Source organism: Dipodomys merriami, unplaced genomic scaffold, assembly GCF_024711535.1.
Source record: "Dipodomys merriami isolate MVZ:Mamm:240054 unplaced genomic scaffold, mDipMer1.0.p SCAF_277, whole genome shotgun sequence".
NCBI classification, from domain to species: Eukaryota; Metazoa; Chordata; class Mammalia; order Rodentia; family Heteromyidae; genus Dipodomys; species Dipodomys merriami.
This window is the reverse complement of record NW_027204237.1, coordinates 425,806-441,095: the sequence shown is the minus strand read 5'-3', so window position 1 is coordinate 441,095 and position 15,290 is coordinate 425,806. Positions and strand designations below refer to the sequence as shown.

General features: G+C 49.2%; 1 protein-coding gene across 1 annotated transcript in view; it reads right to left on the bottom strand.

Moving 5' to 3' along the window:
• The window catches only part of LOC138837841 (regulating synaptic membrane exocytosis protein 3), a 42,257-nt gene that overhangs the window by 11,203 nt on the left and 15,764 nt on the right, over positions 1-15,290 (bottom strand). The window contains exons 2-4 of the mRNA XM_070036842.1: positions 8,572-8,824; positions 2,897-3,038; positions 244-356 (exon numbers count right to left, since the gene is read on the bottom strand). Of these exons, the coding sequence (XP_069892943.1) occupies positions 244-356; positions 2,897-3,038; positions 8,572-8,788 (472 nt within the window). The 5' untranslated portion in view covers positions 8,789-8,824. The remainder of the gene's footprint in view (positions 1-243; positions 357-2,896; positions 3,039-8,571; positions 8,825-15,290) is intronic.

Below are 15,290 nucleotides of genomic sequence, written 5' to 3'. Positions count from 1 at the left end.
CTATTTTTCTTTATACAGCAGGTGGAGAGGGGGCAGGCAGTGAAGTGACATGGTAAAAGCTGCTGGGTGGAGGAGGGGAGGTCAGCACAAATCTGTCTTTTCTACTCAAAAGAGGACCTGTGAATGCTCTGCTAACTCCTCGACCTTGGTTCAAAGGCCCAGGGGAAGGCTTCTGCTGGCACCATACTGCAGGGTCCCATTGAGCTCACCCTTCCTGCCCGCAGCTACCATTACTCCACTCACCCATGGGGGGTGTGGCCAGTGTCTGTCGCCCCACAATTTGGGCTGGTCCCAGCCCATCCAGGAAATCACTGAACTGGCTTTCAGCTCCAAGCCGGGTAGTAGGGAAGATGAACCTGCAGGAGGGGGCAGAGAGGTACAAAGGTGTTGGGTAGCCTTGGCATAGAGAGTAGGGCTAGTGGTTCTGTCATTCCTTCTGTGCCTCAGTTTCTCCTCCATACAGTATGAGTGTATCACTCAATACTGCATGTTGTTCGACGACCCTACATTTCTGCCCAAATGAAGAAAAATACTTGGATGTCACTAAAGAGGCTAATATGAAAACTCTCGCTCTGATGGTATTTAATTCTGAAGTGTAGGGCTTTCTGAAGTATCCCTCAAAGGCAAGGCTTGCTGGACACCGGTGTCCTCACTGATGCTAAGGCCAAGAGCCAGAGACACAGGCCAGACATTTTAATGCCTGGGGCTAGTTCCAAGAACTGAGGTTTGATTTGCCTATACATTTAAGATCCAAGACAAGAGGATGAGGTGGTGCCCAAAACAGCAACTGAGACTAAAATAACACAGTTACAGGGCTGAGATGAATGGCAAGTGATGGTGGACAGTTCGTGGCTAGGGAAGGCAGGGTAGAAATAGTATTTTAAAAAAATGAACAGTGTTTGAAAGCTGGCCAAGAGCTGGCAGTGGACCAAATGTTCCACGTGCATTATATCATGCGGTGGGAACCATTATCTAGATTCACAGATAAGAAAACAAAGGCTCTGAGAGGTAAGACACTTGTTTTGCTTGCAAACCAGAACATCCAGAGTTATGGTGTGGGTTGGGGCAGATGATGCAGAAAAGGTTCCAGACTAATGGGACACAATAAATGAGAGTTATTATGTTGTTACCCAGGGGAAAGGCTGCCTTTCCACATTCTTAAGCCTGAATGTTCTGGGTGTGGCCATCAGGGAAAGGACAGGTGAGAGGGGATTGGCTCAAGCTTGCTCTGGGCCCACAACGGGCCTAACAAAGTACAAATATCACCTGGCTAGAGAGTTAAAAGGCTAGCCAGGGAAGACTCCTTTGTTGGAGAGTTTGGGCCTACAGCTCCACTGGCCAATGTATGTTTATCAGAGAGAGCCTGTAAGGGGTAGCTCAACCACTACCCCTATTCCCAAGAGGTGACTCATGTCTATGGACTATGACCAGCAGTAGTCTAGTATCACATTCGTAGGCTACTGGGATTTGAGAAGGTTAAATGAAGAAATGTAGACTCTCAAGGTCACCGAAGTTCAGAGCTTACTAAGGAGGTGTAGAGATTTAGGTGAATTGAGGTAAGAGTGTCAAATGACTGGGGTGCCAATGTTGCCTCCACCACCACTTTCTAGCTGTGACTCAGGGTAAAGTGCCTCCGTTTCCTTACTTGTAGAGATAATGATGGTATCTACATCCATCAGGGCAATCACAAGTGCTAAACTATCTCTTCCAGTGTAGGAATCATTGCTCAGAGATGCCCAATGATGCTCTGCACTGGCCAAGATGTAATGCCTCTTTGCATTCAGGGAAGAAGGTACAGTTAACCCTTGCTATCCTTTTGATCCCAATGTATGGATTCAACTAACTACAGAAAATGTGACAGAAAAAAAGTTGTGTCTGTACTAAACATACACAGACATTTTTCTGTTTACAACCCTAAATAATGTAGTCTACAATGGTCAGGATAACACAAACCTGTAATCCCAGAACCTGGGAATCTGGGGTAGGAGGATGGAGAGTTTAAGGCTAGCCTGGGTTATATAACAAGACCCTGTCTCAACAACAACAACAAAAATTTTTAGTCTATTTATATTGCATTTACGATTGTATTTGATGTTAAAAATAGCCTAGGGATGATCTGATATATTCAGGAGGATGTGTGCAGGTTAATACAGATATAAATACTATACCATTTAATATGAGGAACTTCAAATGCATGGATTTTTGTGGGGAATGGGGGGTCCAGGAACCAATCTAGGACTCTTAGCGGTACCAAGAGTCATCTCATTAGTGAGAGACATAATCACTGAATATTAAATGATGAAGCCACAGAATCATCAGAGTGGAGATTAGAGGGTCTTACTAAAACAGAAGCAGAGAATCTTAGCCATAAAACGATCTGCATTGATTAGAGAGATTATTGATTTAGGAGAATATCTAACCTAGTGACTCTCTTGTAAGATAAGACTTTAACATCACAGCTCACCGCAGGCCTATGTGTATCTATACATAAAAAAACTGAGATGCAAGTTCATCAAGTAATGCCTTCTTACCACACAGGGCTTACCTGACCTTCCGATTTCTTTTTCTAAGGCTAGTTTTAACTTAATACAGAGATCTTACTTCTGTATCTAAGTCACCACCAATGGTCTGTAAAACACAGCGATCTAGTCCAGTCTCCTCCACTCATCTCAGCCAGGACAGTTGTTTGAGACTTAGTAAGATTTTTCCTTTACACCCTTCTCCCCTGGAGCAGGACAGCATGAGGAGCAGGGGTCAGGGAGCAATAATCAGACCTAGAACCTAGACACCAGGCATCGAGAGGCGGGGACAAGGGAGGCAGAGGCATAGAGGAGCCCAGACTGGTGGGCTAAAAGCTCCACAGGCAGGACCGGCCCCCCCGGGGGTGCGCACGCACGTGCCGTCGGAGCTGTTGCTGTTGGTGCTCCCGTCTGTGGACTCCCTGCTGCCCTGGCGCGTGACCCTGCTCCGCATCTCCACCGCGATGCCAGTCTCCGTGCTCCGCCGGATGGTGCTGCGCAGCTTCTTGGTGGCCCCTTCTGAGACCCCCCCATATCCCAAGAAGAGAGAGGGAACAAGGTCAGACCACGGATTGTAGTTTCTTGGAGAGTGTTGCCAAAGTCACCCTCTGGGAAGGTGCAGGTGGTAGGCAAGGGGGGCAGGGCTCTCACTGTAGGCGGGGCATTGCTGAGGCCCCCTCCCAGCTGGTCTGCAGTGCGCCATCCCACCTTGCCACACAGACAAAGCAGACTAGAAAGAATGCCAGCCATAGATGTAGAATGAAGTTGTAGAATGAATTGGGGAGTCGGGCTGGTGGCTCACACCTGTAATCCCAGCTACCCAGGAGGATGAGATCTGAAGATGAAAGTTTGAAGCCAGCCTGGGCAGGAAAGCCCATGAGACTCTTATCTCCAATTAACCACAAACACACACACACACACACACACACACACACACACACACACACACACACACACACACACACACACACACACACACACACACACACACACACACACACACACACACACACACACACACACACACACACACACACACAGCCCCCCCCCACACACACACAGCCAAAAGTGGTGCTGTGGCTCAAGTGGTAGAGTGCTAGCCCTGAACACAAAATCTCAGAGACAGCACCCAGGCCATTAGTTCAAGCCCTCGGACAGGCATAAGAGGAAAACAAAAACAGAATGAAGTTGGGAGTCGGGGAGGGTCCTGCCCTCCTCCTACAGGCTTCCCTAAAGACTTTCGGCCTTTACTCCAAACTTGTTCCTCCCATTCTCTTTTGGAAGATCTATCTTATCTAGGATTGCTAGATTTTCATTCTTCTTGCCAAGTCTCCTTAGGGACCCTGCCACACTCAAATCACCCACCCCACCCCTCTGATACCTTCCCAGGCCCCAGAAAACCCCACAAAGCTTGGCCACCCAAACAAAATCCCCTCCCTTTTTTTTTTTTGGTCGGTCATGGGGCTTGAACTCTGGGCCTGGGCACTGTCCCCAGCTCTTCAGCCCAAGGCGAGTGCTCTACCACTTGAGCCACAGTGCCACTTCTGGTTTTCTAGTGGTTTATTTGGAGAGAGGAGTCTCACGGTCTTTCCTGCCTGAGCTGGCTTTGAACTGGTATCCTCAGATCTCAGCCTCCTGAGTAGCTGGGATTACAGGCGTGAGCCACTGGCGCCTGGCCAAAGTCCCCTTCTTGAGGTGGTTCTGAATGTGCAGAGAGGCATGCGTGGTGAGTTGCAGAGGCCCTCAGAGGTGAGACTGGAGAGGGACTGCCAGCTTGACCTGAACTGACTTAGCCTTTGGGAGAAAGGTCTGCAGAAGAGCCCCAGAGGTAAAACAGTAACACACACACACACACACACACACACACACACACACACACACACACACACACACACACACACACACACACACACACACACACACACACACACACACACACACACACACACACACACACACACACACACACACACACACACACACACACACACACACACACACACACACACACACACACACCCTTCTCAATGTCTCTGTGCCCCTGTTCAGGGCCCCCTGCCCCCTCTTCAGCCTAGTGTGGAACACAGGGCACTTTCCCTCTCTGAGCAGCACCAGTCTGCCTGGGTTTCCATAGCAACCCCCTTAGCATGGCAGCGTGGTCTCTCTAGACGTGCTTCCTCCTGAGCGGGAGGGGTAGGGGGACAGAGAATGAGTTAGGGGTTTGCAGGGGCTTCCCTTGCTGAAGCTTGCCTGCTGGAGAAACTTGATGGGGACGTGGGGCTCAGACAGGAACTGAGCCATCTGCTGCTGTCTCTGGGTAGAGGCCCAAAGAAATGAAGAGTGGAGTTGCCTTACAGGAGTGAGGAGAAGCCTGGGCTGAGGCAGACAGCTTAGCCTGTACACTGGTTACCTTGGTGATCCTCTCTCCCACCCACCTCCAGTGGTGGGTTAGGGAAGAGATGGATGTTCAAGACCCCAGTCTAGAAGAAGAAGGACTTTATTCCTCTTGATTTATCCTACTTATCTTCTAGAAAGTCCCTACTGGAGTGGAGGGAAAACTGAGTATCACAGTGGGTGAGAGGCAGGGAAGGGGAAGTGATAATTGAAGATTATCTTCTGTAACCTCAGCTCAACTTGGGGGCTATAGGAGTAACTAGCATAGCCATGAATCAATGGGGCCATCAATCAGTCGGTCTCATGTGCACACAGGGTGGTGTTATCTCACACCTACTTATGGATGGGGCATTATCAAATACAAGTGCCACCATTTACATATAGGAATTAAGAAACATCTCATATACAAGATCATGTGCATGAGTATGCAAAGTCCCACAGTCATAAATAGTCCTACCAGGCCTTCGTCACATGTACACAATGTTCTCTGTGGAACAGTTAAGCGTATAGTCAAATTAAACTTGTCTGCTCAGTTACACAGCCATGCAAACCCACACATGGCGTGTTATGACCCATCACACACAGAGAGGGCTGGGGAAAATGATGGCTGTCCCTGGCTCCTGCCACAATCCCCTTTACCTCAGTTAGGAAACAGATGGTTGTGGGGGCAGCAAGACATTCCTTCCTCCCCCTCATCTTCACCTCCTCAACACACACTCTTTTAGAGCTTGGGGAAGCTCTGACCTATTTGGGAGTGAAATTGCCTTCTTAGACAAGACTGCCCAACCCAATGTGAGCCCCTATGTGGGGGACTTGGAATCCTGAAATATTAGGTACTTCTCTAGTCCTTTCAGCATTTCACACATGGGGATCATGAGGTCCTAGGCCCCAAAGAACTAGGATTAGACGCCAGGCCCTCAGACTCCTTAATCTGCTGAACAGCTTCTTCTTTTATCCCTTCCCAATGCCTCATCTATTTGAGATGTGACTCAGCAGAGATAAAATTCATTCTTCAGGGTGAGGGGAAAGGTCTTGCAAACTCAGAGAAATAATTCCTCTACTGGCTTCCTACCTGACCAGTCGTAACCTTTGTTGATCTCGAGAATAATTTCGTTTAGCTTCCGTCTAGAGAACCAGGCCAAGTCACTTGCAATAATTCTGTGGCCCCTGGAGACAGATCCAGGAACCATCTCATCTATCACATACAAGGGAAGGGCAGTAGCATTCCCTATAGTGTCTTCCAAAATGATCCTGGGTCCTGAGACCCAGAACCCAAAAATGCTCAGGAGAGCAGGGCCGCTATCCGTGGTACTGAAAAGACAAGCTCCTAACTTAGGGGCTAGGTCTACCTAAGGATGTCCCTTGGGTTGCCAGGTCAAAATCCACCTGTGTTGTGGGACCCCCAAAGCTCCGGTACTAACCTCTTCATTGCCCCTACTATACAGAAAATGGACACCGAAGGAAGCTGAGGAAGACCATTTTTCTAAACTCCATTTTATAAAGAGGAAATTGAGACCCAGTGTGAAAGAGACTTTTCCCACAAGTCTCGTGGAAGGTTTCAGGGTCGGGATGAGCCCTCTAGAACATCAGGGTTGAGTTTTTGGAGTCCAGTCATTGTAGAAAACATGAGGGTTGAACTGGAAGGGGGCAAGGAGGCAAGGGTCACTAGAGAGGAGGCTGGTACAACATCAGGCTAAGCTGAGGAGAGGCTTTGAAACCAAGAAGGGTGGGCAGGGCTGTAGTCAATGAAGAATCCAGATAAGCCAGGAGGAAGGAGGCTCTGGGAAGGCAGCAGGCAGGAGATGAATTCCTCCCAACCCCACACAAGCTCAACTCTGTAGGCAACTAAGCCATCCCAACTGGGGGTAGTGGGGGAGGAGGGGCTTTGTTCTGGGCTCATTTCCCAGAGTAGAGATTCCAGGGCCAATGAATGCCCTCTATGGCCCTGTAGTGCCAGACTATGCCACCCAGAACAGAGCTCCAAGCTGGGACGCTAGTGTGCACCTGAGACTTGGGAGGGGGAAGGAGTGTGGATGAGAGAGGGTTTGCCACACAGATGTGGAGGCAAAAAGCTCGCTCCTCTTTTGGCTCTACTGTGTGACTGCAAGAACAATAACAGCACCACCACTTTGCTGAATGTCTCCCGTGTGCCAAGCATGAAGCTGGGTACTTTTGCAGAGACTCTCATTTGATCCCTAGGACAGCTCCACACAATATCTGTGTTGTCTCATTCTATAAACAAAGGGGGAGGCTTGCAGACATGAAACAACTTGCCAGTAAAGGACAGAGTGCGGCTCTGAGGGCCAGTCTGAGGTCCTTCTACAAAAAGCACCTTCTCCCCAGGCTCTGGATGCCTCAAGACAAATGAGTACATGCAGGCTGACCCCGAGGGCCCTTCCTGTTCTGACATTCAGTGATTAGATGATTCACAGGGACCTGCAGTTAGAAGGGCATCTGGGCAATTCCCCTGGCCCCAGGCCCCGGGCCTTCAGCCATGCCCTTACATACCACGGAGACAAGCGATCCAGAAGCCCCAACATCACTCATCTCCTTCCCAGGCAAAAGGTCTTCCTGGTGTCTGCTCCACCCCAGCTTGCTGTCTGTGCAGCTGAGGAAGAGTGCTGCAGCCTCTCCCGGTGACTCAGTCCCTGCTGTGGCCTTGGAAGACTCTCTCCCAGTCACGTGGATGGCACAAAAAGCTTTTGAGTCTGAAGCTGGATTGCTCAGCTTGGTCTCCCAGAGACAGACCCCTGGAGTCTAACACCTCTGTTAAACTTCTGTTGTCTTTCTGAGGATGGGGTGGGGGTGCTGGAACTGGGGCTCGAATTCAAGAACTGTGTGCTATCCCTTAGCTTTTTTTTTTTTTTTTTATTCTATCACTTGAGCCACAGCTCTACTTCTTGGCTTTGTGGTGATTCATTGGAGATAAGCGTCTCATGGACCTTCCTTTCCAAGCTGTCTTCAAAGCTTGATCCTCAGATCTCAACCTCTTAGGATTACTGGCTTGAGCCTCTGGTGCCTGGCACCATAACCCTCTATTCTTACCTCCATCTTGGTCTTATCCCAATCCAAGTCTTGGATATCTGTATCTCCACCCTCCTTGCCCCCTTGTCCCAGGCCTCTACCGTCCATCCTAAGGCACTAATAACCTTAAGTCCTTCCCCATTGGGCCCTTCCTGGAGCAGAAAGCACATGGCAGAGCGACTGCTGGAAAAGATTGCACATGTGTGTGTGAAAGGCTTTGCAAAATCTATTTTAAGACCTGGAGAAGCCCCTTCTCCGCAGCCCCGATGGGAGTTTCCACGGGCATCCCTGCCCCTCACACTCCAGGGAAGCTGCCCATTTGAAGGTTTCTTAGGGAAGTTGTTACTCAGAGCAAACTAAGCAGGAAGAGATGTTTAAAATAAAGCCAGCTGGTATCTGAGCTAATGCCACAGTGAGGGGAGTCTGGGTGGACAGGGCTGGCTCCCTGTGATGTGGGGTCCACATATGCCCGTGCATCACAAGATGGGGCGACCTGAGGATTCCAGGCCCAGCGCACACACTGGTCTTAGAGCAGCGCCTGTCATGAAAGTAGGGAAGGGTGGGGTGGACTTCCTTCCACCCGTTCACACTCACGGCAGTCCCCACCCCCACCCCTCAGTGCCCGACCCCTCACCAGGCTGGGGAAGCTGCAGTGTACTCTTGCTCCACTGGGTCAGTCCCACGATGGCCACCATCTTGGCGCCCAGGCTGCTGCGCCTCTTCTTAGCTGTAGTGGTCCCTGTCCCTCCTCCAGCTTGCTGGGATCCACAGATTTCACCGCTGATGCTGGAGCTCCTCACAACATTCCTAGCGGCTGCAGCCGAGGCTGGACCAGGCTCCCCGTTAAACATGGTCCCCCAGGCAACTCTGAAGAGCCTCAGGCAACTCTGAAGGTGAGTGGAGAGTGGAAGGCAAAGGGATTCCACATCAGATCCCAGCAACTCTGGACTCCGCGGCTTCCCCACCCTTTCCCAGCTGTGTGACTTAGGGCAAGTTACTTGGCCTCTCTGAGTCTGTAAGGATTAAATGGACAAATGAGTCTCAAGCATGTGCACATGGTCTGATTCAAGAAACAGGGCTGGGGCTGGGAAGTTGGCTCAGTGGTAGAGCGCTTGCCTTGCATGCCTGAGGCCCTGGGTTCGATTCCTCAGCACCACATAAGCAAAAAGAAAAAAGCCGGAAGTGGCGCTGTGGCTCAAGTGGTAGAGCACTGGCCTTGAGCTGAAGAGCTGAGGGACAGTGCTCAGGCCCAGAGTTCAGGCCCCACAACCGGACCAAAAAAAAAAAAAAAAAAAGAAACAGGGCTATTCACCCTTGCCTCACCTGCTTGAAGCACTGGGTTCGGTCTTCAGCTCAGCAAGGGCACAATACAGATGAACACCACACACACACACACGCACACACGCACGCACGCACGCACGCACGCACACACACACACACACACACACACACACACACACACACACCAGAACTATTCTTGTTTCCTTCACACAGATGTAAAAAAACCCGAAGATGACCTGGTTTGGGGGTGAAGACCAACTCTGTGGAGTCAGATGGCCTGGGCTTGAATTTCAAAGGCCTTTGCCCACTAGTAGGATAGCCTGTGATCCCATTTGTGGAATGTTAGTAACCACCTCAATAAAATGACAGATAACCCTTACCTTATAAGGCTGCTGCAAGGATTAAATTAGATAGTGCACGTAAAATGCCAAGCACAATGTCAAGCCATAGAGAGAAGACTCAGTATGTATTAGGGATGATTACTCTCATAGCAAATAATAAGAACAGAAAAGAAAGTGGGCTCCAATCTGGGCAGACTGTGGAGGGGAAGGTGCCCTCCATGGGAGCGGGCTGGTCCAGAGATGTCTAAAGCAGCAGGAAACAATCACCCTTGGCCACACTGCCCAGAGGTAGCCGCCGTCAGCATTTTAACCCAGCTCCTTTCTGTGTGCTTAAAGAAATACTTGGGCTCACAGTGTAAATACAATGGCAAATCCTGGCATTCTTCATCTAATCTAATGTGTAAGTATTTCCCAGTATTATTAATACTTTGTATAAATGTTTTAATGTCACCATAATAGTCCACCATATAGAGGTAACATAATTGACAACTATTTCAATAGTTACCTCTTGAATCAAGTCCAAGTTTCTCTTCTCTCTCTCTTTCCCCCCTCTTCCTTCCTCCCCAAGACCCAGAGAAGCCCAGTTCCAGATGGACTCGGCACTGAGAATGCTGAGCCTGTGCACCACAGCACACTCAGTACACAGATGTGGCCTGACAAAGGATGACAGGCCACACCTGGAGCCCCACCTTTCTCTACTCTTCCAGTTCTGAGAGAAAATCTATTTTCCATTGCTTCAGCCAGTTTGAATCTGAATTCTCTGTTCTATCCAAAAGCATTCTGCCTAATACCAAGGGAATATTTTTTTTCCCGTATTCTTGGACTACATTGCCAAATTCCTTTCCAAAGTATAGAAATTTACTCTCCTCATTAGCTGCCTTCAACAAATATTTAATTTCCTAAAATTCCAAGGCCACTGCTGAACGTTAAGAATATAGAAGCAAGCCAGGCCAGTGTGGTCCTGCCCTCCCACGGCCTCCAGTCCAGGAGGGGACACAGACAGTAAATAACTAATTATACCATTAAATATTTAATGATGGTTACGATAAGTGCTGAGGAAGAGGACAGAAGGCTCTAGAACCACTCTGGGGGAGGGGACAGCAGCTTTTGCAGCCCTGTTTTGCACAGAAGTGGGGTCTCCAATGGTCAGCCTCGACCTCTTAGCTGCCGTCTCAAGCAGAGTAGAAGAAAGCTACCACCTAAGACACGTTTCTCGGAACCCAGGACCCTCCTGCCTCTGTCCCAGCCCTGCTCCCTTTCTGGGGTAGCTGTGCCTCACAGGCTTTAGGACACTTTGCTTGATTGATCCTTTGCTCTCAGGCCTATTACCCTTTTCAAAAGGACAGAAAAAAAGGGGGAAAAAATGAGGGTGGGAAAGGAAAGTCACCATTCTGGCCAGTGAGGAAGATGGTCCCCAGACAGCCGAAAGCAGTCACCTGGTCTCACTATTAGCATGGCTCCTGCCAGCCTAGAGAATTACGGCTGACAGCAGAGATGCGTCAATGCCTGGTTTTGCCTGCTTTGTAGCTATTGTAGCTATCTAGTGTGTTCTCACTCACTCTGTGCTGTATTCAGAGGCCCGGATTATATTTCTCCACCCTCTCCATCAACCTTGCACTAATGGAAAGTCCCCCTGGACTATGGCCTATGATGACCTCTTCTCTTTAGTTTCCAGCTCTGGTGCCAGTTTTCATGGTCTTATGGTGGAAGATGGGACAGGGCTTATCTGATATTGTGAATTTGCCAAGGTAAGACTCATTTGTTCCTTACAGTTCTTCCATGCGGTACTTTGTTATCTTCATACCATGGATGAGAAAACTGAACCTCAGACATAAAGGGACCTGCCTGTCCCTCCCTACTCAGCTAGGAAGTGCCAAGGTGTGGACTAGAACACAGCTTTCCTGTTTTCACAGAAAGGCAAGAATGCTCAGAGCACCCATCCTTCAAGCTCAGGGTTGGCCCTGGGTCTCTGGACTCTGAGAAGACACCAAGTGCAATGTGATGAGAATATTCTCTTTCCAACCATCTCCCCTCAGCTGGCAGGAGCATCTAAGGGCAGAACCCCTCCCCCAGATTATAGTACATAAGCAGGTGCTTGGCTGGTGAGCCTCCAGGATTCTTGAGAGTGTCACCTGAGGGGTGAGAAGGGATAGGATAAGGGACAGAATTCCTGACCCTGCCAACCTGTGTGCTCACATTTCCTCATGAATAATGAATAGAAGCACAAGCAGCTGGCTTGACATCCAGGACTCTGCACCATCCAGAGCTATTTGCTCATCTTCACCCTCCCAGGGATCACCCAGGGGACCTGGAGAACTGATAAATGTTTGGGTCCCCCAGCCTGCAGGCCATTTCCCAAGGTAGACCCAAGGCCCTGAGGCCTGACCGCTGCTTCAGGAACCCTCATAGAGCACCTGGGGAAGGTGGGTTAGGAATCAGGATGTATGATTCCAATTGGAACGGATTCCTTGTGTGGGCATCTAGGTCTTAGCTTCCTCATCTATGTGTTAAATAAAGAGATCAGATTAGGTGCACTGGAAAAATCCTGCTGCTGAGAAAGCTTAATCTGTGAGTGTAAGCAGCAGTGTAAGCACTAGGGATCTGACTCCAGTCTGGCTCTGGACAGCCAGAGGTAAAGACAGAGATGGCCACTGGGTGATTAGGAAAAGGGATAGGAGGTGGGGATGAGGGCAGAGTGGTGAAGAAGCAGCAGGGCCTGGAATATGGCAGTCACATACTGATGGCTTTGAACAATTACTGACTCAATTACATTTGTTCCATGGAAAGTCACTTTACTGACCCAAAGTCATTTCTCCTGTCTCCAAGCATATCTGGACCAGTACATCAAGTAAGTACAAACTCTTCCATGACCTCACTGAACCACAGAGACAACTCTCTCTCTCTCTGTCTCTCTCTCTCTCTCTCTCTCTCTCTCTCTCTCTCTCTCTCTCTCTCTCTCTCTCTCTCTCTCTCTCTCTCTCTCTCTCTCTCTCTCTCATTCTCCTGATAACTCCCCTCTACTTCTGTGGCAGCAGAGGAAGTAGTTCTGCTTTATCCTCTGGGGACAAGGAACTACTGACTTCCCACCCACCCAAACTCAGGAGATGCCTTCTAAGCTCCACAGGAATCAATGAGTCCTCTGCCAGGGGCTCTCACTATTTTATGGGCTCTCCAACCCTCTCCTGATCCTGACAATAGCAGGTTCAGTGACCTGTCAGGTCCTCTGGGCCACCTGGTCTCTGTGATCATGAATCCAACCAACTTATGAGGCACCCAAGATGAACGAACACAGTCATCCACTCTTTCAACATGAAAGACCAAGAAATCAATCACAGAATGATGGATTGAAGCTGGAAGGCACTGAGACTCCTCCTATTTCTTCTAATCGCTGCACAGGGCAGACATCACTAGTCTATCTCTTTCCTTCAGAACTCAGAGTTGCCTTCAGAGTCCCTCTCAGCACAGCGTTCCAGCACCAGCTGACAAGAATGAGCTCATGAGCTAAAACTGACTTGCCATCTCTTTTCTGGCCTGAGCCTTTCATTTTGTGGATCAGGAAATCAAAGTCCAAAATGGAGGAGACACATTAAAGTTGATGGCAAAACCAGAGTTCCAGCCTGAATCTCCTAAATCTCAGGTTCCACATGACCTGTTGGGGGCCCCCCCTCATTTTTCACCTGGAAGAAAACCCCATATCACCAAAATGATGAATGTGAGCACAGAGTTCTGCATCCTAGGGGCTGTGCCCCTCCCAACAGTACTTGTGCAATGCATCACTTATGCTGAGATACCAATTTTCAGGAGAAGGTGCAGGCAATTGGGGAAGGCTCCCAGGATGGGGTGATATAAAAAAAGAGTCTGGAAAGGAAGAACTGAAAGAAGGGCTATCAAAGACATCAAGCCTCCAGGGCTTCTAATAGCTTGTAGAATAAAAAGACAGACTTTAGGGCTAGGGGTAGAGTGCTTGCCTAGCATGCATGAAGCCCTGGGTTCAATTCCTCAGCAGCACATAAATGGAAAAAGCCAGAAGTGGTGCTGTGGCTCAAGTGATAGAGCTCTAGCCTTGAGCAAATGAAGCTCAGTTCCCAGACCCTGAGTCCAAGCCCAAAGACTGACATTAAAGGAAAGACAGACTTTGGAGACAACTATGGAACTTGAATAAATCATACTTGAGTCTCTGTTTCCTCCTTCCTAAAACTAGCTCTAATCTGCCCTCTGGATTTTAATGTCAGACTGCTGAAGTCCTATATCTTTAAGATTTTTTAGAGATGGGGGTGGCAGAGCAGTGTACAAGGTCCTAGGTTCTATCCCCAGGACCACCCACAGAAAAGAACAACAATAAAACCCAAGATTAAATGCTAAAGAGCCTTAGACCTAGTTCCCTTTTTCCATACTCCATCTGACTAATGAAGTCTGTGTGTCTCCTGGATACCCTGGGACACGTCCAACAGCTGGGTGGGGGGGAGTGGGAGATACTCCTTACTTTACACCCAGCCAAGTGACTTTTCCCACCCATCACTCCATTTCTTTGAGCCTCTACTTCCTCTTTCTTAAGATGACCCTAATGGCCACCTATTCCCCACTGGACTCTCCCAGCTGGAGTGGGGCTCAGATGAGCCAATGAGGAGCAGGAGAACAGAATATTAAAAACACATACTCTGGAGGTAGACAGACTTAGCAAGAACCTAAATCTGCCCCTCCCAAGCCAGATGGAGGGCTTCTATACAAACCCCCATGCCCACTGCTCCTCATCCCGAAAGTGAAGATAACAATGCCTCAGAAGTGTTGGACAAAATACCAAAAAGTAAGGATTGCTATGTGCTCAATATCCAGTTGGGTGACCACATGGTTATTACTAACAATAGTGTCTTGTACATGGTTTTAAGAAAACCTGTCAAGGTGTTAGTTCTTTTCCTTTTTTTTTTTGGTCTGAGACCAGAACTTGAACTCAGTACCTGCTAGTTTCATTCATTGGATAAAGCTCTGACAACTGAGCCATGCCTCCAACCCCAGGTGTTAGTTCTTATTCACCAGATACTTCTTCTGGGGAAGGCACAGAGTTAGCAGGATCACCCTACACTTCAACCCTAGATACCTGGGATAATATTGAGATGAGGGTCCCTGTGCTTCTCACTTGAGCTGTGCCATGTGGTCTCCAGAGGCCCTGCTAGAAGCACACACTCTCTCCCAGACGCTCACCTACACAAAGGCACACAGAAGCAGCCACAGGGGCAGATACAGACATGTAGACTCATATATGCATACATACCCACATACCCTATCTACGCTTGTCCTCTGCCCAGCAAAAGGGGTGACAAAAACCCCATCACTTCTGCGAGCAAGGAAGGGAACTGTCTCACTCCAAGCCTGGCCTCTGGGCTGAGGCACACACCCACACCAGCTCCAAGCAGCTGCCTGTGTAAGCTTGAACACAAACCCACTCCCTCATGCTCTGCCCACCTCCAACCCCACCCACCCTCCGAAGCCCTCATCCCTGCCGGACTGGACAAAGGATCTCATCGGTGAGTACTGTGGTGAGGAGATGGGAAGGCTGGCAGGGAGCAGCTGCTGTCACCATGGCTACTAGCTGACCCACTTCTCCTCCACCCAGGCTGGCCTACCCAGCCCTAGTGAGGCAGTAATGGGCAGCTTTGGACAGGGTGGGCACTCTCTCATTGTATACAGGAGAAGGATAGCCATCTGAAGGTGTGGTGAGGGACTGGGAAGCCCA